The sequence below is a fragment of the Neomonachus schauinslandi genome, chromosome 10, assembly GCF_002201575.2.
Source record: "Neomonachus schauinslandi chromosome 10, ASM220157v2, whole genome shotgun sequence".
Lineage (NCBI taxonomy): Eukaryota > Metazoa > Chordata > Mammalia > Carnivora > Phocidae > Neomonachus > Neomonachus schauinslandi.
Window position 1 is genome coordinate 128,326,592 of NC_058412.1, and position 23,691 is coordinate 128,350,282.

Here is a 23,691-nt window from a genome sequence, read left to right on the forward strand (position 1 = left end):
TCTTTGGAACATGTTTGCAAGGTCTTATCTTAAATACCACAATTGTGAAGTCCACTTTTGAGAGGTAAATTTACTTCCTTATCCTGATTTTGGCCTAGTTTAACTAATGCTGTTTTTCTTTTGACATTCAGAAATAGCTGGAATTGGTTACAGCCAACTGATATGGACCTAGGGTTTTTTTTTTTAGGCAAAAGTCTGAATTTTCATGTGCACCAAGGTCTTAAATCCCTACACAGCGGCCATAATTGGCCGAAAGCAATGGCTTCTTTGGGTGTATCAGACTGATCGCTTTGAAAGCCAACCCATTTTCTTTGAACAGAAATGGGGATTCCTAATCACTGTGATCATTTCACAATGTACAATGTACAAATACGGAATCAAATTATGTCCCATACCTGATACTAATATGATACGTGACATATACCTCAATTAAAAAAATACAAATTCAGTATGATCATAAATCATATTTGGAGTCATGCCACTTTGCCAGTTACATTTTATGGCAAAATGTACTTTTAATTTTCTAGCTAAACCTTTTCCCAGCTTTCCTTAGAAAGTTCCTTTTGAATTTATACTTCCTTCAACTCAAGATGCATTCACTTTTAGATACTTCTTAAAGATAAATGACATTCTCTGCCGTTTATGAATAATGTACTTACTGCCTGTGACTTCAAATAAAATAGGTGGCCAAAGAGATGTATTGGTTATGCAAAAGCAAAAAAAAAACCCAAACTGTAAATTTTTTTTCAAAAGAAATGGGCATTCCTGGGGCACCTGGGTGGCTCAGTTGGTTAATCGCCTGCTTCTCCATCTCCCTCTGCCCCTGCCCCCCCTTCATGTGCACTCTTGCACATACTAGCCCTATCTCAAATAAATAAAATCTTAAAAATAGAAATGGGCATTCCTTATTTAAGTGCTTCATGATTTTGTTTGGAAATAGAACAGAACTCAGGGAACTGCTGGGGTCAAGGGTTTACAAAAACCTTAAGCTTTCTCCACTGGAAAAAGTGCCTTCTTTAAATGAATACATTTGGGGGCATCTGTCTTCCACTCAGGTCATGATCCCAGGGTCCTGGGATTGAGCCCCATTATCAGAAACACAGGCTTAGCCAAAATACAGCTTTTTGATAGACTCAGAATGAACTTCCGCAACACCAAGGAACGGGGGCCTAGGAGAGCAGTGTTCTGTCACTTTGTTACTTCCAACCACGTGCATCGGGAGATCTTGGGGTGTCAATGGCAGTGGGGGGAGGGGGTTAAAATGTACATACAGGAACCAACGAAACGTGGTAAACCCTGTAGAACCCCTGTTGCTTATGTGAAAACCCACCTTAAAAATTACCCCTACTGGCCTGTTTCCCCCCTGCACTTTCAAAGCAATCCATCAGGGAATGATAAATAGGGCCATTGCCCGCACACCCTCTGGTTTATGAGCTACAAAAACATTGTCTTCAAGATAAAGGAGCTGCCCACTGCTGGGCATCTCCAGACCCAAAGTTGAGGCAAATTCTGCCTAAGGAGAGTATCAATTTTCTGAACCCACCAGGAGAAACAAGGGTGGCTACCATACTAAACTCTTCCTGTGTCCCAGATTGTTTTCATGCTCTTGTCTAACCTCACCATAATCCTGTAAATCAAAGGTTCTCCCCATTTTGCAGCCGAGGTATCTGAGGTCCTACAAATCATCTTGCCCCAGGGCACCCGGGCTAAGCGTTGACCTGAACTTCCTTCCCAAATGACCAGCCAGTGATCTCATGAACCCTATGCCGACTAGAAATGTACCCACATCATCTAACCCGACTGACTGACTGGTTGCTGGATGTTCCATGGATGCCGACTTTCCCTTTTGGGATCAAGCCACCTACCGCATTGCAAGGTCATGTTGCTGTAAGGGTTGCCTTTGAAAGGACTGAAGAGCTTCCTGTAAACATACAGGCCTTTCAATACCTTCCTTGATGCTGTGGTTTAGCTCAACTGTCACCTGGCTCAACCCAGCACTTCCAGACACAAAGGGAGAAACCACCACCTTCCACAGACTGCCCTCCCCTTCTGCACAGCTGGTAGGTCTGCCTGCGAACAAGGTACAATCTCCACCTGGAGGGAGGGGCCTCCTCCCACCTTCCCCCAGATCCACCCTGCAAACTCGACTACCCCACACAAAGCAACAATTCCTTTCCCAGAAGGGAACTTGTCTTTATAAACAGATTCTGGGGGTGCCAATTGAAGGCAGAGGGTCAGGGGGAAATACGGAAGTTTATCCTTTCTTCCCCCAGTTTCACTGAGATAGTTGACAGTGTCAAGTGGGGAAGTTGAGATTCCCTTAAATCTTCCACCGGGTTATCAAAAACAGAGCTTTGAGGGGCGCCTGGGTGGCTCAGTCGTTAAGCGTCTGCCTTCGGCTCAGGTCATGATCCCGGGGGCCCTGGGATCGAGCCCCGCATTAGGCTCCCTGCTCGGCGGGAAGCCTGCTTCTCTCCCTCTCCCACTCCCCCTGCTTCTGTTCTCTCTCTCGCTGTGTCTCTGTCAAATAAAATCTTTAAAAACAAAACAAACAACAGAGCTTTGAATACAAGGAACCCATCAAGGAAAATGCCAAGAGGTAGGCAGCTCTCAAATGAGCAAGTTTTGTTTTTTTTTTTAAAGATTTTATTTATTTATTTGTCAGAGAGACACAGCAGGAGGGAACACAAGCAGGGGGAGTGGGAGAGGGAGAAGCAGGCTTCCTGCCGAGCAGGGAGCCCGATACGGGGCTCGATCCCAGGACCCTGGGATCATGACCTGAGCCGAAGGCAGACGCTTAACGACTGAGCCACCCAGGTGCCCCTCAAATGAGCAAGTTTTAGGGCATCTGTCCTGCTTACTTTCTGGGCTCCTGCAACAGAGACAATGCGCTAGATTACAGTGGGGTGCTCACATCACAACCTACTGGAGCATTAGCTTCCAAGATTAGGGCGGAGAAAATACACATACAGACATGATGCACACTTAGGCAAACTACTGCAAGCACATGTGGAAACTTTCCATCTTTGCCCCAGCAATCCCTCAGGTAGGAAGCTACCCTGAGGTCAACTGTGGGGGAAGGAAAACTATGCCACAATGATGATCAAGACTATTCACGAGTTTGGGGCAAACAGGGGTACTGTAGAGCAAGAGCTGATTAAACATTTTTGTATTATTGCAGGTACTTAAAATGGATTAGCCAGAAACGGCTATACCTTAGAAAGATGTCTGAAATGCGTCGCGAAGAGGAACATTAACTTTTTACTTAAGTAAAAATAATCCTCATACATTTCAACCCTGATAGAAAACTTCACTGTGGGTATCAAGTGGGAGAAGGGTCTCGATACTTCCATTTCAGTTTATCTGAAGGGCCGGATTAATCTTGCTTTCAGAGTCGAGTGCCCACCTCACCCCAATTTTAGATGAATTGAGGCCAAAGGACAGACAACCCTTAGAGGGAGGAGAGGGCATCCACTTGCAAAAGATGTAGCCAGGCAGGGCTCACATCAGATTAAAGGCCTTGAGAATGTAATCCCTGGCCTCCTCCAATGTCAGGAGGATCCATTCACAGATGTGGTTGCATCCACATCTGTTAAGATTCTCCCCAAGCCATGGGCGCCTGGGTGGCTCAGTTGGTTAAGCGACTGCCTTCGGCTCAGGTCATGATCCTGGAGTCCCTGGATCGAGTCCCGCATCGGGCTCCCTGCTCGGCAGGGAGCCTGCTTCTCCCTCTGACCCTCCCCCCTCTCATGTGCTCTCTGTCTCTCTCATTCTGTCTCAAATAAATAAATAAAATCTTTAAAAAAAAAAAAAAAAAAGATTCTCCCCAAGCCTGATGCCGGTTCTTGCCACTGGGTTTGCAAAGAGAAACACCGCAGAAGATACACAACAGGGTACTTTCCCAGCAGGACACTAACCTGGTCTTGCCCTGTCTCTCTCCCCAGTGAGTACTCTTCCCATCACCCTCTCAAAGAATCTTCCCTTGGAATGAAGTGCTATGTCCTATGTGAATCACAGCAGTCCATTTAGTAGGAGATGGTAAATAACAGTGTGTCTCTGCCCAAGGACTCGTACCAGATCAGGATGGGTAGAGCTATGGGGTAATCTCTGGCATGATAAGCTTTCCATGGTCACAAGTGAGCACAAGCAAAAGTTCTCTAGAATGAGCTTACTCTAACAAACAAAAAAAGACAGCAGTTACTTGTGTGTGCTTGAGAAATGGGACCAGCATGGATGTAACCAGATGTACATCTTCAATTCTAGGACTTGGAGGGTCCTGAGGGCAAAATGATGGTTAAATAAGAGTTCACAGCTTTACAGCAGAAACGAACCAGAGAAATTTACATAACGCGCCTGGTGGGGGCAAAGGAAAAAAAAAAAAAAAAAAAACACCCACATCCAAAATTTATTCTCCAATAAGACAGACAGCATCAGCAGGTAAAACTACAGGGGTTTCTCCGAAGATCATACATTCACAAGGGCATTATTTGCTTAACAGTGAGAAAGGCTCCGGGTGTTCTCTGTAACAGTAAGCACTTCACAGTGTAAACAGGTTACTAGCATTGTGTTCAACTTACAATTCCAGGAGGAAAGGCACAATGTGGCAAAAAAAATTTTTTTTGGATCCTAAAAGTCAGGTGCAACAACACAGACAAACTTTTAATAAGTCTTGATCTACTTGTCCACAAAGAGGGAGACGTCTCCACGCAGAAATGAAGGTCTTTCTCCTTCCTTGTTAAACCACGAGAGCATGTTTCATCGTTACATATACAAAAAGGGGAGGAGTTAAAAAAAAAAACAACCAACCAAGAATCACGAAAATGTTAAGTCCAGCTGCTCCCACCACACATCAACTCAGGTTTAAGACAGGGTGTGAGAACACTTCAGCGGTCATAAAATAGGAAAATAGACGCTATGGCTACAAAAATAAAAAAATAAATGAGGTAGATAAATTAAAGCTTTCACACCCATGACCTGCCTGTTCCAACTTCGTAGCCTTCATGCAATACTCAAAGAACAATCTTCATAGTAACTTGGCATTAAGCTGCACCAAGGACATTTTTGTACACATCAAGTCTGTGAACCCGTGAGAAACATGCCCTTCTGGGAGTTTCTTCAAGAATGGAAACCCAGTTCTTCGATCGAGTAGGCACTGGCGAACCAAATGAAGTCACCTGAGGGTCCCTGCTCAGGTGCCCACCTCTCCTGGTGGCTCAGGAAGGAGGCATCTGGAGAGCAGATGGGGTACATTGGCACTCTTGGGGCTTCAAATGAACTGTATTTAAATAAGCAGCAACACACACTGACTCCCTACGGACTAATCGCAGTCCATTTGAGGGCATCCTACTTAAGGTTCCAAGGTTGGAGGAATTTTATAATTCTACAACCTTAGTCTAAAAAAAATACATTCAGGAAAAAAAAAAAGGACGGGTGAAGGGTTGGAGGTCATACAAAACACAGGTCCCTAAACAGATGCCAGATCGTGTTCATGTACCCGCATACAGTCACCGGGGAAGTCTCTAGTACCCCCTCCCCCAAATTAGGCTAACAGTTATCTTTCCCATTGTAGTTCACTAAGTTCCAACTTGAAACAAGAGTAGTCTTTGGAAATAGTTACTCTCAGTTGTACAAAGGTTTTTATGTATACAGTTTGTCGCCAAGTAACAAAGCTACTTTGCAAGACCCGCTTCTTTCCAAAATTAAAGAAAAAAAATTCTAGTCTGTATTTGTTTTAGTATGTATTTTCTTTTTTTTGTTTTTTTTCCAAATTTTTTTTCTTTTTTCTATTTTTTTCCTTTTTTCAGTTTTTTTTTTTTTTTTTTTTTAAAACAACAAAAAATTATTTTTTTTTTGGACTTTCCTGAGGTTTTTATCAAAACTGTAAACATCATTTGCACATCAGTAAGAAAACAAACAGGAGGAGATGGGTCTTTTAAAAAGGAAAAAAAAAAAGTACAGTTCTAGAGGTCATTCTGCCTGCGTTTCTCCTTCAATAAGGGTTCTCCTAGAGCTTAGCTGACTGCAATCTTGTTTTCTTCAAGGAAGTGAGGGAACTGGTGTTTGGGGACGCTGTCAGCAGCACCTCGTTTTTCTACTTCAGCACTAAGGGCGGACTGGGAGCCATCCATCTTGGAGATAGTGGTGTTGTTCACAATGGAGCTGGCGCCCAGGGAAACTGGGAGGGTAGGAATACCACCGCTCTGGATCACAGAGATTTCATTGGTCTTCATGGCCAGACCTCCATTGAGCATGGTGGTGTACTGGTTCCACACAACAGGGTCCACGTTCACCGAAGGCGCCAGGATTTCTTTGGGAAACATCTCAGGGACTCTCTTCCCATCAGTTCCTAACAGAGCCATGGTGTTCTCGATGGCCAGCTTCCTCCCACGGCGCGCTGAGCTGTTGTTGGCCCCATGCGTCATATAGTGGACCTATGGGAAGAGAAACAGAAAGGTTTCCACCGAAACCCATTTGACAGCGTGCATGTTGGCAAGCTAGTCCATCTGCCTATGGGTTTGAACATTCTAAAATTCCAGGTTATCTGTTCTTTTGTTTGTGTGGGGGGGGGTGGGGGGGGGCGGAAAGTCAGATGATCTGGCAACAATGGGCCCACATTCCTGCCTAGAGGCAACTAAAGACAACCAAAGCGGGGACATTTGCTTCAATTCTGTCCCCATCCCAACTGTTCACATATGCAATTCACAGGGACGCTTAGTATGCACTCGGCATTCTCTCAAGTGCTGTGGTTAAAATTTGCAAGAACTCGGGGTGCCTGGGTGGCTCAGTTGGTTAAGCGACTGCCTTCGGCTCAGGTCATGATCCTGGAGTCCCAGGATCGAGTCCCGCATTGGGCTCCCTGCTCAGCAGGGAGTCTGCTTCTCCCTCTAACCCTCCCCCCTCTCATGTACTCTCTCTCATTCTCGCTCTCTCAAATAAATAAATAAATAAATCTTTAAAAAAAAAAATTTGCAAGAACCCACCTACACAGGTAACACTGTGCAGCACTTCACACACACACACACACACACACACACACACAAATAAAATGGGAAAATCTGTAAGACCAGTAGGTTGCATCCAGGTCAATATCCTGGTTGTGTTATTTATTCACATTAGAGTTTTGCAAAATCCTGCCACTGGGGGATACTGGGCAAAGTGTGTAAGGATCTAGGAATTCTGAGTCTGAAATACCTGAATAAAAAATCTGAGTTAAAAAGTAACTTTGAACCAAACAGACACTGCCCTGATGGAGCTGATCTACCACATACACACTACTCAATGATCGTCATCAATGTGATGGTTCTGTTATCACAGATAAAGCAAGCCTGGCCGGGCCAGTGATGGAAGGCCTCCGTGGGAATGAATGCTAGTTATTCTAGGACAGTAGGCAAGGCAAGGCAAGGCCTCTTCTGATGACAGAAATCCTACCATCTATTGCTCCTTCCACTTGGCCCCCTTTCTACAATTCTTGTTCTAGTCCGAGTTTCTAAATCCTTTTCAAAAAATGTCGTGGGCACTACTTTCTCAGGTCACCTCATTCCAATGCACCGACATCCTCAGAAGTTAGTAGCTTTCTTGCCAGTGAGCTCAGAAGTGACTCATTCTTCACCGCTCTAAGCTGTTAAGATGTTCCAGGCGTACTTTAAAACTCCTTACTAATACGATTCATTTAATCTCCCGGACAACTCTGAAGTTGTCACTACAATCATCCCCACGCGTGGGAAACTGAGGCACTAGGAGCTGTCTGCACAAAGCCATTTGTGCAGCAAAAGGAACGCCAGTCCTTCCCTGAGCTAATCCGAGGGCCTGTGAACTAACTGAAGTTTTATATTTCTAGAAGTCGGTATTAGAGATTAAGTTACTTTGTGGTCCCTCCCTGACATTTTTGCCAACTACAAAATTAAAAGAATATGGCTTGTTTTCGTAATAAGTATTTTTTTTTTTTTTAAAGATTTCATTTGACAGAGACACAGTGAGAGAGGGAACACAGGTAGGGGGAGTGGGAGAGGGAGAAGGCTTCCCGCCGAGCAGGGAGCCCGATGCACGGCTCAATCCCAGGATCCCGGGACCATGACCTGAGCAGAAGGCAGACGCTTGAAGACTTGAGCCACCCAGGCGCCCCCGTAGTTAAGTATGTTTAATCTTTTAAATGATATACAGTCTTACGGGTCTTTAAGACTATACATAAGGGACGCCTGGGTGGCTCAGTCAGTTGAGCGTCTGCCTTCGGCTCAGGTCATGATCCCAGGGTCCTGGGTCCTGGGATCACAATTTCAGAAACACTGTGATGTGGGAAAACATACGTTCTGATGCCTATTTCGAGAGTCAGCTGTGAGATACGACTATACAGTACCCCACTGGTCCTAATGGAAGAATTCATCATGGATGGATGAACACCAGTAAAGACCTGCTGAACACCTACCCCATCCCCGCTGAGAGCCCGAAGAAACTCACCTTCAAGTTGCCTTTGGTGGTGAACGCTCGCCCACATATGTTACACACGAAAGGCTTCTCCCCCGTGTGAGTCCGCTCGTGGATCTGCAGAGCACTCGCCGAGGAGAAGTTCTTCCCGCACCGTGTGCAGCCATGCTGTTTGGCCTGTCGGCGTGGCTGGGCCGCTAACAAAGGTGTCATGCCTGGGGACATGGTCGTGGGTCCACCAAATGCACCAGGGACTTCAACTTTGACATAGGTTGGCTGGGCTCGGATAAATGTTGATGGCAGACTGCTACGACCTAGTATCCAGAGAAAAGAAACCCCAAACCTTTATCATCCCATACTCATTCTTTCTCCAACCACAAAAGAGCTTTGACGACAACTGCCCACCGAGAGCCTGGAAACAGCTTTTGGGACAATGTGTTATCTCGGAGGCAGCCTTCCTCGTTAGCACGCTCACCTGCCCAGGGAGTAACAACTCAAATATTTACTTCGGAAATGTCACCATTTTAGTGTTAAGGTATGGGCAACACACAAACCCTGGAAATTCAAGTTCCTGCATAGAAAGTTATCTTTAAGGGGAGCCTGGCTGGCTCAGTTGGTAGAGCTCCGTGACTCTTGATCTCAGGGTTGTGGGTTCGAGCCCCATGTTGCGTGTAGAGTTTACTTAAAAATACATACCTAATAACTATTTTTTTTTTAAAAAGTTGTCTTTTATGCCTGGAGGGCAAGCCTCTCGGGCTCCCTCCCTCCTTGGGAGCTTTGTGCTATTACTCTGCTATCACTCAGTAAACCTTGCTTTGCTGCCACAAAAGAAAAAAAAAAAAAAAAAAGTATGCCTGGACACCAGCTTTATTTCATTCTATAATACAGCTGTTCCCCCATTTCACCATTAATGACATCAACAGGCACCCCACAATTTATATGTGCACTTTACAGTTTAATTCTCCTCCTCATGCCCACCCCTCCCCCACCAAGTGTTACTCATCTGTGAACCTTACATTAGGGAGTGGGACCTCAGAATCAAGAACTATGGCTTATCTCAGTGGCCAAAATGCAGTGCCTACTTTAACATTCTCCTACTGGATCATTTCCTTAAGATTACCCAATGTCTCCCTGGGGCTCAACCACAAAAGTTAAAAACCAACAAGTGTGCTGTCCATACCCAATTTGCATTAACCACCGTAAATCAAAGGACCTTAGTACTAGGACAGAGGTAGTTATTATTCCCCTCTACCCAGAAGTACAGAGAGGCTAACTGCCCTACAAAGGAGCTGCTTTGCATACATCACACTGTCCATTTGCCAAGTTCAACCCAGGTTCCTTTTGGATGACCTTGTGCCCAAAATGGACCTAAGTTAAATCCAAAGCTCTATCACCTTCCATCTCAGTGCGGATGTTCTCGGAGCTGTCTGCTTTGCCACCAGCATCAGGAGATCTGGACTTGATGCTTTCTGCCTGGCTATTGGCTGGGGACAGTGCCTGGAAGGACGCAGTCTCCAAGACATCTGGACTTCGGCTTTGGTACTCCTGGTCTCCCATCACCGAGGACGAGGAGTCGTTGGTCAAGCCATCACTCTCCACCGAACCGTTTTCTCTGCTGCTTTGCCGCTGCAGGACAAGAGGAGCAGGACCCACCTTCCCCGGGGCATCTAGGGAAGCCGTCACCGCGAACCCGAGCGTGGGTGATGCCGAGTGGACGCTGGGAAGAGGCACCGGGACCTTCACGGAGCTACTGGGGGCATCCTGGGGACTGACCTCGTCAACATCGATGCTTTCGATAACATCATCGTGACAGACGGCGCCTGCGCTACCATGTTCACTGACCATCATGGACTCGGGACCCGTAAAATCACAGGGATTCTCGGGCAGAGGCGTGTTGGGAATCTGGCCGCCCATGTGCATCCGGATATGCTGCTGCAGCAGGACCGCGTTGGTAAACTTCTTCTGGCAGATGGGGCATGAGTGCTGCGTCTTTACGGACGTGTTGGTTCGGTGGACCCCGAGGTGCGTCTTCAGGTTGCCCTTGGTGGAGAAGGCTCGCCCACAGATCTTACACTGGAATGGTCTCTCCCCGGTGTGGGTGCGGTAATGCATTTTGAGGGAGCTCTGGCAGCTTAAGACCCGGTGGCAAATGAGACATTCGTTGGGATCGGTGGTGGCCTTGTCGATGTTCTCCACCAGCTGCTGCAATTTCAGGGTCTCTGACCCTGGCTCAGGTGTCCCACTCCCTTGGAAGCCACCAACCCTTGGGGAATTGTGGTTTGGCCCCACCCCGGATAGTAGGGATCCATCCTCACTGTCTGGAGAAGGCCCGGGCTGTAGGTCGCTGGGCAGTGGGCTGCCCATGAGGTCCTTGGGGTTAGTCCCTGAAGAAAGATTTTGAGGTAGCCCTATGTTGGGGGTCCCTGTTACAAGGACAGGTTTGCTGTCTAAAGAGAGACTCGATTCATCTACGGGGACAGGCACAGAGAGTGCATAGGGAATGCCATTGCCTGCCGCCATTTTGTCGTGGAACTCGGCAAAGAGCTGGGGGTTCGCCTTCACCTGGGGATGTCGATGAAAGTGCACCTTGAGGTTGCCCTTGGTGGTGAACCGGTGGCCACAGACAGAGCACACGAAGGGTCTCTCTCCGGTATGGGAGCGGAGGTGGATCTGCAAGGAGCTATCAGTCCCAAAAACCTTGCTACAGTACTTACACTTGTGCTTGCAGAGGATGGCCTCGTCTTTGGGTTTGACCTCCACCGGGGACACGTTCGGTGGCTTCCCCTTCCCTTTCTTGGACGGGTCTAACGCCACCGCGGAGAAAGGGCTCTGGAAGAGCACAGAGCCTGGGGCCTGAGGTAGCAAAGCACCGGGAAGGCGCGACATGACGTTCGGCAGCACCCTCGTCCCATCCGGCTTCAGGGGGAAGGGCGCCAGGCCCTGGGACGCGGAGCTGCTGGTGGCGGAAGGGATGTTGGCGTGAGGTAGCTTGGCTTGTTTCAAGGCGTCCAGAGACAGGCCCTGGCTTCCGGCTTTCTGGCTAAGCAGAGCCACGGCCGCCGAAACCTGCTGGGACATGTGGCTGCCCAAGGTCTTGAGGGCGTCCGCGCCCGCCACGCCGGAGTGGAGCGCGTGGGAGGCCCACATGTTCACCTGCACGCGGATCTGCTCGGTGAGCTGGATCTGCTGCAGCTGCTGCTGCTGCAGGCACAGGATCTGCTCGAGGACCCATGGGATGCTGCCGGCGCCGGGCGAGGGGGCCGGCGGTGCGTCGGCGCTCCGCTGGGTCACCGCCACCTTGGTGCCCCGCAGGGCTTGAAGGGTGACGTTAGTGTGGGCCACTTTGCCTTTGGGTAGATAGCTTAGGTCCTGGGACGTGGACGGCAGGGCGGTCTCGGTCTTCAGGTACACGACCGACTCGGCCCCCGGCTTCTCCTTCATCTCCCCCGAGCCGCCACCATCCTCCCGGGGACCCTCCTTGCCGCTCGGACTCAGCACAGCCCCGGCGAAGTCCTCTGAAGGCACTGGCCCCTCACTGTCGTTCATGATGAGGACGGGTGGATTTTTAGTGCAATTCTTCTTGTGTTCGAAGAACTCGGAGAAGCTGAAGAACTCCGCACAGCATTTCTCACAGATGTGCGTCTCCTCCCGCCGAGTCCTCTTTGCTGTCATTCCATCCCTGCTGGCTTCATTGCCATTCCCTGGGTGGTTCACTGGAGCACCTGGGACAAGAGAACACATGCTAAGAACTGTGCCCAAGAAGGGATGTGGGGCAATTGCTAGCGAAGAACCACAGCTCACAATACAGACGCCTTCATGACCTGTGTCCTAACAGGCAGAAGACTGTGAAAGGGAACCAGGCATCCAGAGGTCTGAATGACCGAACCACTACACCGAATGTGTAGTGGGTTGAATTGTGTCCCCCCCATCCCCACCCCAAATATGTCCAAGTCCTTATAGCACCTTAATTTGGAACAGGATCTTTGCAAATCTAGTTGAGAGGGTCCCTAACCCAATGCCTGATGTTCTTCAAGAGACAGGGAAAGGAGAGATGGAATAAATAAGGCCCTATGGGGGGCTCCTGGGTGGCTCAGTTGTTAAGCATCTGCCCTCGACTCAGGTCATGATCCCCGGGGTCCTGGGATCAAGCCCCATATCGGGCTCCCTGCTCGGCGGGAAGCCTGCTTCTCTCTCTCCCATTCCCCCTGCTTGTGTTCCCTCTCTCGCTGTGTCTCTCTCTGTCAAATAAATAAAATCTTTAATAAATAAATAAGGCCCCAGGAAGGAATTACAGGGCTGTAACCAAGGACTCCTGGAAGCCACCAGAAGATAGAAAGGAGCCTTGGAACAGTTTCCTCCTCAGAGTCTCCAGAAGGAACCATCCCCGCCGACACCTCGATTTCAGATGTCTGGCCTCCAGAATCGTTAAGACTGTATTTGTTTTGTGTTGTTGTTGTTTTAAGATTTTATTTATTCATTTGAAAGGGAGAAAGACAGAGAGCATAAGCAGGGGGAGGGGGAGAGGCAGAGGCAGAGGGAGAAGCAGGCTCCCCCACTGAGCTGGGATCCTGCCGCGGGGCTCGAACCCAGGACCTAGATATCATGACCTGAGCCGAAGGCAGATGCTCAACCATCTGAGCCACCCAGGTGCCCCTAAATTTCTGTTGTTTTAAGCCATCCAATTTGTAATGGAAACTCTAGGAAATTCATACAATTTATTATTAAAATAATCCCCTTGGAGCTCTGCACCCAGAGTGAGCTTGCTAAGGCAAATGGGTCTCTGAATATAAATGACACTGGAAACCTGTTCAAATATGGCTGCTCATCCCCACCGTGAGGCCACTGAAAGCGAAACTGCATTAAGTCATTCATTCAGGGATGCCTGGGTGGCTCAGTTGGTTAAGCGTCTGCCTTTGGCTCAGGTCATGATCCCAGGGTCCTGGGATCGAGTCCCTCATGGGGCTCTCTGCTCAGCAAAGAGCCTGCTTCTCCCACTGCCTGCTGCTCCCCCTGCTTGTGCTTGCTCTGACAAGTAAATAAAATTTAAAAAAACAAAAAAACAAAAAATACTCATTCAGTATAACGAGTGTACCTTCCCAGTTTCAGGTGCCAACAATTTTGAGAGCAGTGCCAAATTCACTGAAAATATGGAGAACGGCATGCTGGATCCATTTACACAGGAAGGCCAAGTGGATATTCCTATAGGAATACTTTCGTATGAGACACTGACAAAAGAAAAGATTTCATGTTCAAGGAAGGCTGTGACTATGTGACTTTGATGACCTTACAGGTCATGAAAAACTAGAGAAATGTCTTACCGGTCAGGACATTTTTAAAAGGGTTAATAAGCCATTATGTAAAAAGGGAAGCCCGCGAATGGAAAGAGGGGATGGGAATGATGGGTTTCATTCTTCTCCCGGTACTTGCAACTTCTACCACTCTATAATTTATCTGAAATGAAATATACAAAATCAAACATCTTCCTACATCTGGGCAGTTACATTCCTAAAAAGGACTGGTCCATGGGTTTCTTTTGTAATTGGGTCCTATTCCATTAATGCTAGCCTGCATATTAAAATGCCCATCTTGGGGCTGTGGCTTTATCTGGAAGCCGGGGTCCTGAAAGCAACAAGTCGGGTGAAGAGTCTCCCTAAGCTACTTTACTGCTCTCATTTCCTATCGACTGTATGTATACTCTCCCACTAAGTCAGAGGTATACCTCAGAGCCAGCAACTCTAGGTGAATGGATCTAAACCACACAGATAATTGCACAAGTATACAAAGATCCATGTAAGAAGGGTTTTTGTTTTTGTTTACAGAAATGTTTATAGCAGAAGTAAATTTTGATTCACCCATACAGCAAAAATGGCATAACTTCTGTATGCTCTGACATGGAGACAGACGTTAGGTCAAAGAAATAGGCTGCAGAACAGTATGTAAAATGTGACCACTTTTGTTTAAAATAAAACGTGTTTGAAATGTAGGGATGCATGGAAGAAAGGCCAAGAAGGATACATTTCCCTTTTAAATAAATTATTACTTTTTAAAGCAAACTAATATATTTTGCCTCTCAACTCCTTGGGTGATTACACTCCCTAAAACCATGGGGTTTTGACGGAGAAGTCCACCACAGTATGGGGGAGGAGTTGATCTTGAGAAAAAAGGTGTATTTCTCTTGAGAAGGTCTATAGATTCCAGACTTTCAAAAAGTGGTTCTTTAGAATTTACATAAGGTGGCCTAATCTTTATGAATTTCAGATCCGGCACTATGAAGTTTTGCAAGTATGTGTGTGGGTTGGGGGTGGGCCAGGGAGAAAGAGCCAACAGCCACAAACAGGTCTGGCCTGCCAGTGTAGGGAAAGCAGGTTAGGGCTGACCCAGCACTTGCCTGTGAACAAGGTGGATACGGCTGCCTTAGCCCTCAGAATCTGCCCGAAACATGCATAATCATGACAACCTCATAAGGTAGATATGCCTGGGTAAAGTCAAGTTTTTAACAAATGTGTGTCCAGTGCCTACTAATGTGCCTGACGCCATCCTGGATAGGATCTGGCGAAAGTGCAGATACTGTGGTGTTCAGTGAACATTAATTTCTCTACACCCTCTATCTCTAATGGCTCAAATGGTTAGCGGGGCAACCAGGGCTGCTGAGAACAAGACTTACAACAGTCACCGAATGCCTAACTCGTTTACTAATACTTCCCACCTCCTACTGGGCACAAGACAGGGGAGCTAGGGATCCGACGACAGTGGTGAAAAGATGATCCTGCTATTCTTGTCTGTCTGCAGTTCAGACTAGGGACCTCTTAGGTGCCCCATACCATACTCACCCAATCTATTAAGTATCTGCCCCATTTAGAGATGAGAAACACAAACTGAAGTACCATGACTTTCCCCAAGGCAACACAATTAAAAATTAGTCATAGGTAACTTCTGAGCACTTACTATGTGCCAGGTAACAATTTATAGGTTATAACAACTTTGAGGCAGGGGCTATTGTATTTCACAGAGAGGGAAACCAACGCACAGAGGACATCAGTTTGCCCCAAGTAATACATCTGATAAACTGCAGGGCCAATATTAAAACCCAGGCATGCAGCGCCCAGATCCTCCCTTTCTTCCTACACTTCCTACCATAATGTTTCTTCTGTTGAGACTGCAACTATCTTTCCTCTAAAAGACACCCCAGGGGGGGACAGAAAAGCCTGAGGGGTCAGGGTGGCAAGGAAGGGGAAAGGGACCAGGACACATGCCACTATTTTTCTGCGACTCTGAGAAGTCACTTTATTTATTTATTTTTTTTTTTAAAGATTTTTTATTTATTTGACAGAGGGAGACACAGTGAGAGAGGGAACACAAGCAGGGGGAGTGGGAGAGGGAGAAGCAGGCTTCCCGCGGAGCAGCGAGCCCGATGCGGGGCTCGATCCCAGGACCCCGGGATCATGACCTGAGCCGGAGGCAGACGCTTAACGACTGAGCCACCCAGGCGCCCCACGTCACTTTAAAAGTTAGTACACAGTGCACCCTGCTACCTAACAGGTGTTCAATAGGTAAGTTCCTGATCCCAGTCGTATTTCAAGAATCCAGTTAAAAATATTTGTCAGTTCCCAGAATACAGTATCTATCCCTACACTTTCCCAAGACTCTCGGAGTGAGGTGTTGGAGGGGGTGTTACATAGCACTCTTTCTGGAAAAGCAGTTCTGGCAATTATGTGTCAAGAACTTTAAAACCGAGAACTTTTTAACAAGTGTCTCTTGGCAGAGAAATACACACTGTTGGGAGGTGCATATAAAGAGATACAGCTCCTTCCAAGCACTATCAGCAACATCAGGTTCCTGCAATTCTCCTCTGACCCTTGTTAGGAGTTTACTTTATGAAATACAAGGATACATTTCTCATATTAACAAACAGCAAAAACAAAAACAGACGCACTCTGTGGTCAAGCAGTAAGGTTCTGATTAAATAGCTCAGGGTACAGGAAAAAAAAGGGACTACTTCGTAGCCTACAAAAATAAAGCAGATCTATGTTATCTGTGCTGCTCTAGGGGACAACTGCCTAGGATTTTATTTCAAGAGGAGGACGAGAACGGGATGTATCTCTGTGGTCCCATCTGTGTTTGTGGATAAAGATATAAATATGTACGTGGAAAAATTTCTGTCTGAAGTAAGAGAAACTAGGGCTGCGCTCTAGCTCTTAGGAGTGTGGGCCTGGGGATTGAGGAAGAGAAAATTTAAAAAGTATTCACTTTTGTACTACGGTTTCTTTCTCATTAGCATGTTTAAAAACTTGTACTCCACCATTCTAACTTCTGGAAATCTCCAATAAAGCCCCTGCAAGAATGCCTATCCCACTCTAAGGGGAACCACCACCACCCTCCACAAACAAAACACATGCTATTGCACTTTAACCCATTCATCTCTTCAGCCACATAAGCAAGCGACCTCTGTCCCAATTTGCAGATGCACAAACTGAGGCTCAGAAATAATTAAGTGGCTCAAGGTAACAAACTGCTAACCAGAAAAAGAAGATCAGGGATTGTATTCTTAAGTACCATCTCGAAGGGCACTAAACTTAGTGGCCTCATTTATCGTGTTTCTTCTAGAGCAGAGTTTTTCACCCTTCTTTCCATTTCATCCTTCTATGGAGGTTTTTAAAGCTTTCTTTTCCTAACTACTGCCCCCCCCCAAATTTTAATACCACAAATATACTGTATATGTTTATGCACTATGGTCCTTCGGAAGGCCACAAACCGCTGTAAATCAAGTTTTCTGTCCCCTCCCCCTCAAGAAATGTTCACACCACCCCCCCCAAAAGAAATTAAAAAAAAAAAATGTTCACCCCCTTAGGGACAATATTTCTTCATTGAAATCAGGTTCTAAACCAGCATTCTTAAACTGGAGTCCATGAAATTAGATAAGAAAAAAAAAATGAGATCTTTATTTTCACTAATCTGAACTAAAATTTAGTATTTGAGGGGTGCCTGGGTGGCTCAGTCGTTAAGCATCTGCCTTCGGCTCAAGTCATGATCCCAGGGTCCTTGGATCGAGTCCCGCATCGGGCTCCCTGCTCAACGGGAAGCCTGCTTCTCCCTCTCCCACTCCCCCTGCTTGTGTTCCTTCTCTGTGTCCCTCTGTCACGTAAATAAATAAAATCTTAAAAAATAAATAAATAGAATTTAGTATCTGACTTTCAATGACAGATGTGGGAAACACACCACAGTGCTATTTGCAGAACCTGTGACTTCGTCATCAACAGAAAGCAGATCTTTTCATATGATGTTAATGCCATTGCCTTACTGGAAATTCTGGTGGTTATCTGACCAGCTGCGCTGATCTTATTTAATGCGTTCATAAAGAAGCACATTATATCACAAATATTTTTTGGTTTTGGTAGCTATTATTTCTTTCTTTCTTTCTTTTTTTTTTTTAAAAGATTTTATTTATTTATTTGAGAGAGAGAATGAGAGAGAGAGCAGGAGAGGGGGGAGGGTCAGAGGGAGAAGCAGACTCCCCGCCGAGCAGGGAGCCCGATGCGGGACTCGATCCCGGGACTCCAGGATCATGACCTGAGCCGAAGGCAGTCGCTTAACCAACTGAGCCACCCAGGCACCCACTATATTTCTTTCTTTAAAAAAAAGATTTTATTTATTTATCTATATGACAGAGAGAGACACAGCGAGAGAGGGAACACAAACAGGGGGAGTGGGAGAGGGAGAAGCAGGCTTCCCGCCCAGAGCAGGGAGCCCGATGTGGGGCTCGATCCCAGGACCCTGGGATCATGACCTCAGCCGGAGGCAGATGCTTAACAACTGAGCCACCCAGGCGCCCCAATAACTATATTTCAATGCAATTTATTTCCTTGCTGTTTCTGTGCATTTTATTTTTTGCATTTAAATGCATTCTGTGGAGAAGGAATCTATGGCACAAAAAAGGTTAAGCTCCCCTGCACTAGAAGGATCTAACAGTTTCCAAGAGTGATTTACAACCTGAATACCAGCTTGCCTTCACTGTATACACAGGCTGGCCTCTTCTGTAGGTTGGATGCAAAACCAGCAACATCCCACTTGAATCTTAAAACAGCAGAAGCTCTAAATGCATGTGCAGTAAAACGTACCTTCTGCATCCAGACCACCATGGGCAAATACCGAAGCCCTATTTGCCCGAGAGTAAGAGGACTGGGTTATGAACAATTGCCTGCTCCGCTTAAGTTAACCCTTCCCAAAAGGAAAAAAGCAGAGTTCAGAGAGATTACCCAGCAACTAGTTCTTCCATCTTTCCACCCCACCCCCACTCCGAATTTTAGGAATGTTATCTCTCAGCATCTAGTTATCCAATAAGTTGGAAGAATGCAGTAAACCCAGCAGGGGTCTTAGATTCAATCACTGCCAAATGGATAGAAAATACTCTTACTATTGTATAGAAGAAAGGCTCATCTACTAGAAGCCAATCAAACTCTGGAGCCTCCAAAATGCTTAAAAAATAAAACCTGTATAATCTTGAGAAAAGCATTATGATTCAAGCTTATTTCCCCTCCCCCATTTCTATATTAAAAGAACCACAATGAGTAGATTAAAGTATACAATATCTTCGACCCTCCCCCACCCACAGGATAATTGCTTACCAAAAAACAAAAGGGATGGCCTTTGAACCAGTTGAAAGAAAAGTGTCCATTTTACGAGTTTAATTTTACATCTCAATTCAGCAATCCCAGAAACACTTAAGTAACAAGGCTTTAACTCAATTCAGAAATAGCAAATTAAAGCTATAATTAAGTTCTACTTAATTAAGAGCTAAAAACTTGTTCGGAACAGTCTTGGATCAAAATTCAGAGACTCTGCTGAGAAGGAAAAACGGTAAAAGAATCAAAGAAGGCTATAACAGCTGTTAATGTGTCTGAGTTCTGCTATTTACATTAAGAGATAGGTCCCATTTTCCCTCAACTGGAGTTCATCTTTTAAGCAAACTTGTAAACTCCATGTAGGCAGGGGCTTTTGTTTTCTCCTTCTACAGAGTTCCCCCACCACCCACCCCCCCAACAAAGACTGAGTCATGAAATTCATTTGAAAAAAAAAGGGTGGGGGTAACTGGAGATGCAGTGCTTGTCTGAATTTAGTCTTTGAAAATGGTTTAGGGGCGCCTGGGTGGCTCAGTTGGTTAAACGACTGCCTTCGGCTCAGGTCATGATCCTGGAGTCCTGGGATCGAGTCCCGCATCGGGCTCTCTGCTCAGCAAGGGGTCTGCTTCTCCCTCTGACCCTCTTCCCTCTCGTGCTTTCTGTCTCTCATTCTTTCTCTCTCAAATAAATAAATAAAATCTTAAAAAAAAAAAAAAAAAGAAAGAAAATGGTTTAGATGCTTTCCTTAAAGAATCAAAAGTACAACAGTTAAGGGTTGATGAAAGAGGGAACTTGTTGAACTCTTCCCCATGATTTTTCCAGGGCAGCAAGGCTCAGAGCATGAAATGCAAACACTGCTTTATTTCCAACTCTCCTCCCCAAAGACCCCTTAATCTAAAGTCCGAAAAGGCACATCTCAAACCTTAAAAGGGAGGTGAGATTGTCAAACTCGACCAGCTAAACACTCATCAGGGCTCCTTCATCAAAGGAACTGATGGAAAATCCCATCTCATAACCAACCAAAGTCAGATCATGAGAAACAGCTCCTTGGATCCGGAGCATGGCTAAAATCAACCATGAGCAAGCCATTTCAACCCAGAGCTACTGTTTACTCTAAAATGAGTACAAATGAGAATTAACGATAATGTACTTGAGGTCCCCAGCCTCGTTAGTAGGCTACAGTTAAAAACTGCAGAATCATCTCAATGAGCAGTTCAGAACTGTCTTGAAACAAGAAGTAAATAAAATTGAAAACACTGTTATTTTGAACAAAATTGATTACCAATCACATTCCCAGCACACAGTGGGTCTTCTGCAGTTGAAATGATCTGAGCAGGACTCTTTACCTCCACTGGATAAAGGAAAACTCCAAAAGCTCAGAGAAATCGAGCAGGTCTCAAGGTTACACAGCTGAAAGTCATACAACCAGATTGGAATGCACATCTCTAAAACCTTACCATAACACTAACTTCATTTAAAAAGAGGAAGTGCTAACTGCATCTCCTGCCTCCCAAGATGGCTCCCCAACTCCCCACCCATGAGGAAGCTAGGGGAGGCTGAAATGACCAAGTACCGACTTGTGCAATTTATTTTTAACGGAACAAAAGGGGCTCCGGGCAAGCTGGAGCCCCTTTCCCTATCGGAAACGAAGATCGAAACACAGAAAGTCGGCCTGCAACATTGAAGCTACTATCAACAAGATTTCCCTCTGTCCCGCAATTAAAATAGGAACTTCCAATAAACCCTTACCGCTAGCGGAGGTCATTTCAGTTTAGAAACTGGGGCTAGGCAGTTGTTTGAAACTTGGGGATCTTAATCGTTGATGGTTGTAATCCAGTTTAGCACAAAGGGCATTCGAAACTCTTTTGAGAAAATGCTAATTTTCCCCGTATGTAGCGTGAGACCACTGCCCACCTGCAGATGTTTTGATCTGCTAATTGATCCCCAAACTCCATTTTCCTCTCAAGAACTGCATTCTTTACAAGTGGATCTCAAATCGGTTTTGCAAAATAGGACTGGGCCAATCTTAGTTTTTAAAAATTACACATATCGTGCTCGCTTCGGCAGCACATATACTAAAAATTACACGTATCTATGTATCTGTCGGTCTATACAGATCTACACAGATCTATAGATCCATGTATCTACATAGCTACATATATATTAATACAGAGATAGGTACATACATACCAGGCTGCTCAAATGCAAAATGCAGCCATTAAAATGTATACTGCTTGAGGAAAACTACCTTCTGTCTCATGGTGGCAACTGGAGATTCTGCAAACACATTCTAGAATCGAGGAACTCTTTTCAAGAATTCCAAAGACTTGGCAAAGAATCCCAAGTACAGTCAGGGCTCGCGCCATCAACTGGCTTAAGTCCCCAGGGGCGCCCATCCTTTGGCCCAGCCCGGCGCTCTCCATCCCCACCCCCCAACCCGTCCCACCCATCAGGTGTGAGCCGGTACCTGTGAGGGGACCCGCCTCTCAGCAAAGCGTGCGGCTCCAGGCTGGGCCTCCAGGGGGCGCCCGCGCGCAACTCGGCGGTCCGCTCTAACCCCAGCGCTCAATAGCGAACCCACCCCCCTCCCAAATCGTGGAAGGAGCGCACAGTCAGGCCTGAGATCCTAAGCCGAGCTCGGGTTAACTGATTGCAAACTCCAACCAGCGTTAATTTAAGAAGCCACCCTGTAACGAGCTCCCCGCAAAGGTGCCAAACAGCACCAAAAGCACCACTTGCATGCGCCCACCAAAAATGAAGGGGGTAGGAGAACGGGGAGGTCAGAGCAGAACCAGGGGAGGGGTCAGAGCCCGGAGCTCGCCCCTCCTCTTGGGAGGAAGCGGGCGGGCGGAGGGTTAACCCTTTTGTTCCAGGTGGGCCAGGCGACGAAGCCTCTCCATGCTCTCCCCCCACCTGCCCCCCCCCACCGGAGGCACAAAGAGAGCCCATCCTCCTGGGACCTCGGGTGCCCGCAGCCCTGACCATCAGACGCCCCGAAAACGCACAGCCGCCCCTGGTCAAGCCGATCTCTTTAATCTGCCCTGGAAAAAGATGTTACTTGCGGGGGGTGGGGGGGCAGAATAGAGATTTACATTAACCTCTTATAAATTTGGGAAACATAATACAGTCCCTCCCCGAAAAAAAGGGGGAGGTAGCCAAAAAGCGCAGCCTTCCCATCGGAGTTGGGAGTTGTGGCTTAGAATGTCTGGGATTACAGTGCACACCCCCATCAGCGGCTGAGAAATTAGAAAGCAGGCGGGGAGAAGAGGGGAAAGGACCCACAAGGCCAAGAGGAGGTTAACAACGCCCCCTCCCCCCATGCGTAGCTAAAAACTTATCAGGCGACAATTTGGCGGGCCAGGACCGAGGGGAGATAGTGGGAAATCGACTCGCTCCTACACCCTCCTCGGTCAAGTGACTAGGAGAAGGGGAGTTTGTCCGGCCGCTCCCGGCGGGGCGAGGGTCCCGAACGCCTCCCGGCCCCGGAGACCTCGCCGCGGAAGCGTGGGGCGGGTCAGCCCCGGGAGCTCGCCCTGGCCGCGACCGCCCAGCCCTGGCCCGACCTCTCCCCTCTGGTCCCCGAGGCACGCTTCTGGAAAGCCGGACACCCCAGGAAAGCCCCGCAAAATTCCAGGCGGGTGCACCCCAGAGGGGTTGCAGCGCGCCCGCGACCCCGGCCCCGGGGGGCCTGCACCCCTCCGCTTCGCCGCGGTTATTTTTAGGAAGTCGGAAATCAAAGATGGCTGGAGGTCAGGCCCCGAAAGGTTAGGGCGAAGATCGCAGGCGGCAAAGCCCGGGGAGAAGCCAAAACCCTAAAAAAATTTTTTTAAAAAGGGAAATACTGTGCCCTTCTCCCCCATCTCTTCGGGCCCTCCAATCCCCTCAGAGCGGGTGGCCCGCACCCCAGCTCCCGGAGGTGGGGAGAGGTCGCGCCCCCTCCCCCCGCTTGGCCCGGGAGGGGCGCGTGCAACAGATCGCCCTCCCCCCCGGGGGGTCTTCCAGGGGTGCGCCCCTTCTCCAGCCTCCTAGAAGAGCCCCCAAGGGGTGAGGGAAATGGTGGGGACCCCCGGGGTCTTTCTTTTAAAAGCGGCGCCAGGGAGGGAGGAGGGGAACCTAAGTTACAAGTGGGGGGGGAGGTTACTGGCGAGGGGAGTGGAACCAATTAAGAGGGGCAAGGGACGAGAAGGGAACCTTTCAGGAATGAGGGACAGAGAGGGTGGGGGTCAATCTTACAACAAGAGGAGCGAGACCTGGGGGTGAAACTTACACAAGAGAGGGAAGCGGTAAAGTGTAAAATTAACAAGGGCGGGGGTGGGGGGTGGGAACGAGGGTGCCTTCTCTAGAGCTGAGCCCCCAGATCTTGGTTCCAGAATCTGCGCTAGAAGCCGCTAGCTGCCCGAAGCTCGCGCCTTCGAGGGTCCAGCGAACGTCCGGGAAACTGCCCGCCCCCGGCGCGCGCCCCCAGCCCCACTCACCCGGCTCCCCCGCCGCCGGCGCCGCTGGGGCCGCATCTGCAAACTCCGGGGCCGGCTGCTGCGGCTGCTGCTCGCCCTGGTCCTCCTCCGAGTTGATGTGCTGGGGTTTCGCCTGCTTGCGCCTCGACATGGTGCGAGCATCGGGCCGCCCGGAGAGCCGCGGTTATTTGCCCACTCCG

General features: G+C 47.6%; 1 protein-coding gene across 2 annotated transcripts; it reads right to left on the reverse strand.

Annotated features, from left to right (window-relative positions):
- Positions 1–5,899: 5,899 nt before the first annotated feature.
- On the reverse strand, positions 5,900–23,642 carry SALL4 (spalt like transcription factor 4). 2 transcript variants are annotated; one of them, XM_021685909.1, is made up of 4 exons: positions 23,513–23,642; positions 11,136–12,143; positions 8,455–8,735; positions 5,900–6,431 (listed from the first exon to the last, which is right to left on the reverse strand). In XM_021685909.1, the coding sequence occupies exons 1-4, from the start codon at positions 23,640–23,642 to the stop codon at positions 6,012–6,014; spliced, it is 1,839 nt and encodes a 612-aa protein (XP_021541584.1). In that variant the 3' UTR covers positions 5,900–6,011. The 2 variants fall into 2 exon arrangements, with proteins under 2 accessions (XP_021541584.1, XP_021541583.1); XM_021685908.1 differs by having other exon boundaries at positions 9,816–12,143.
- Positions 23,643–23,691: the final 49 nt, after the last annotated feature.

Excerpts from the sequence above, each read along its gene's own strand:
- SALL4 (XM_021685908.1), bottom strand. The coding sequence starts at position 23,642 with ATGTCGAGGCGCAAGCAGGCGAAACCCCAGCACATCAACTCGGAGGAG. Across the intron at positions 12,144-23,512 it reads GCCGGCGGCGGGGGAGCCGG|GTGCTCCAGTGAACCACCCA; the intron begins GTGAGTGGGGCT and ends CTCTTGTCCCAG. Across the intron at positions 6,432-8,454 it reads CCACCAAAGGCAACTTGAAG|GTCCACTATATGACGCATGG; the intron begins GTGAGTTTCTTC and ends CTCTTCCCATAG.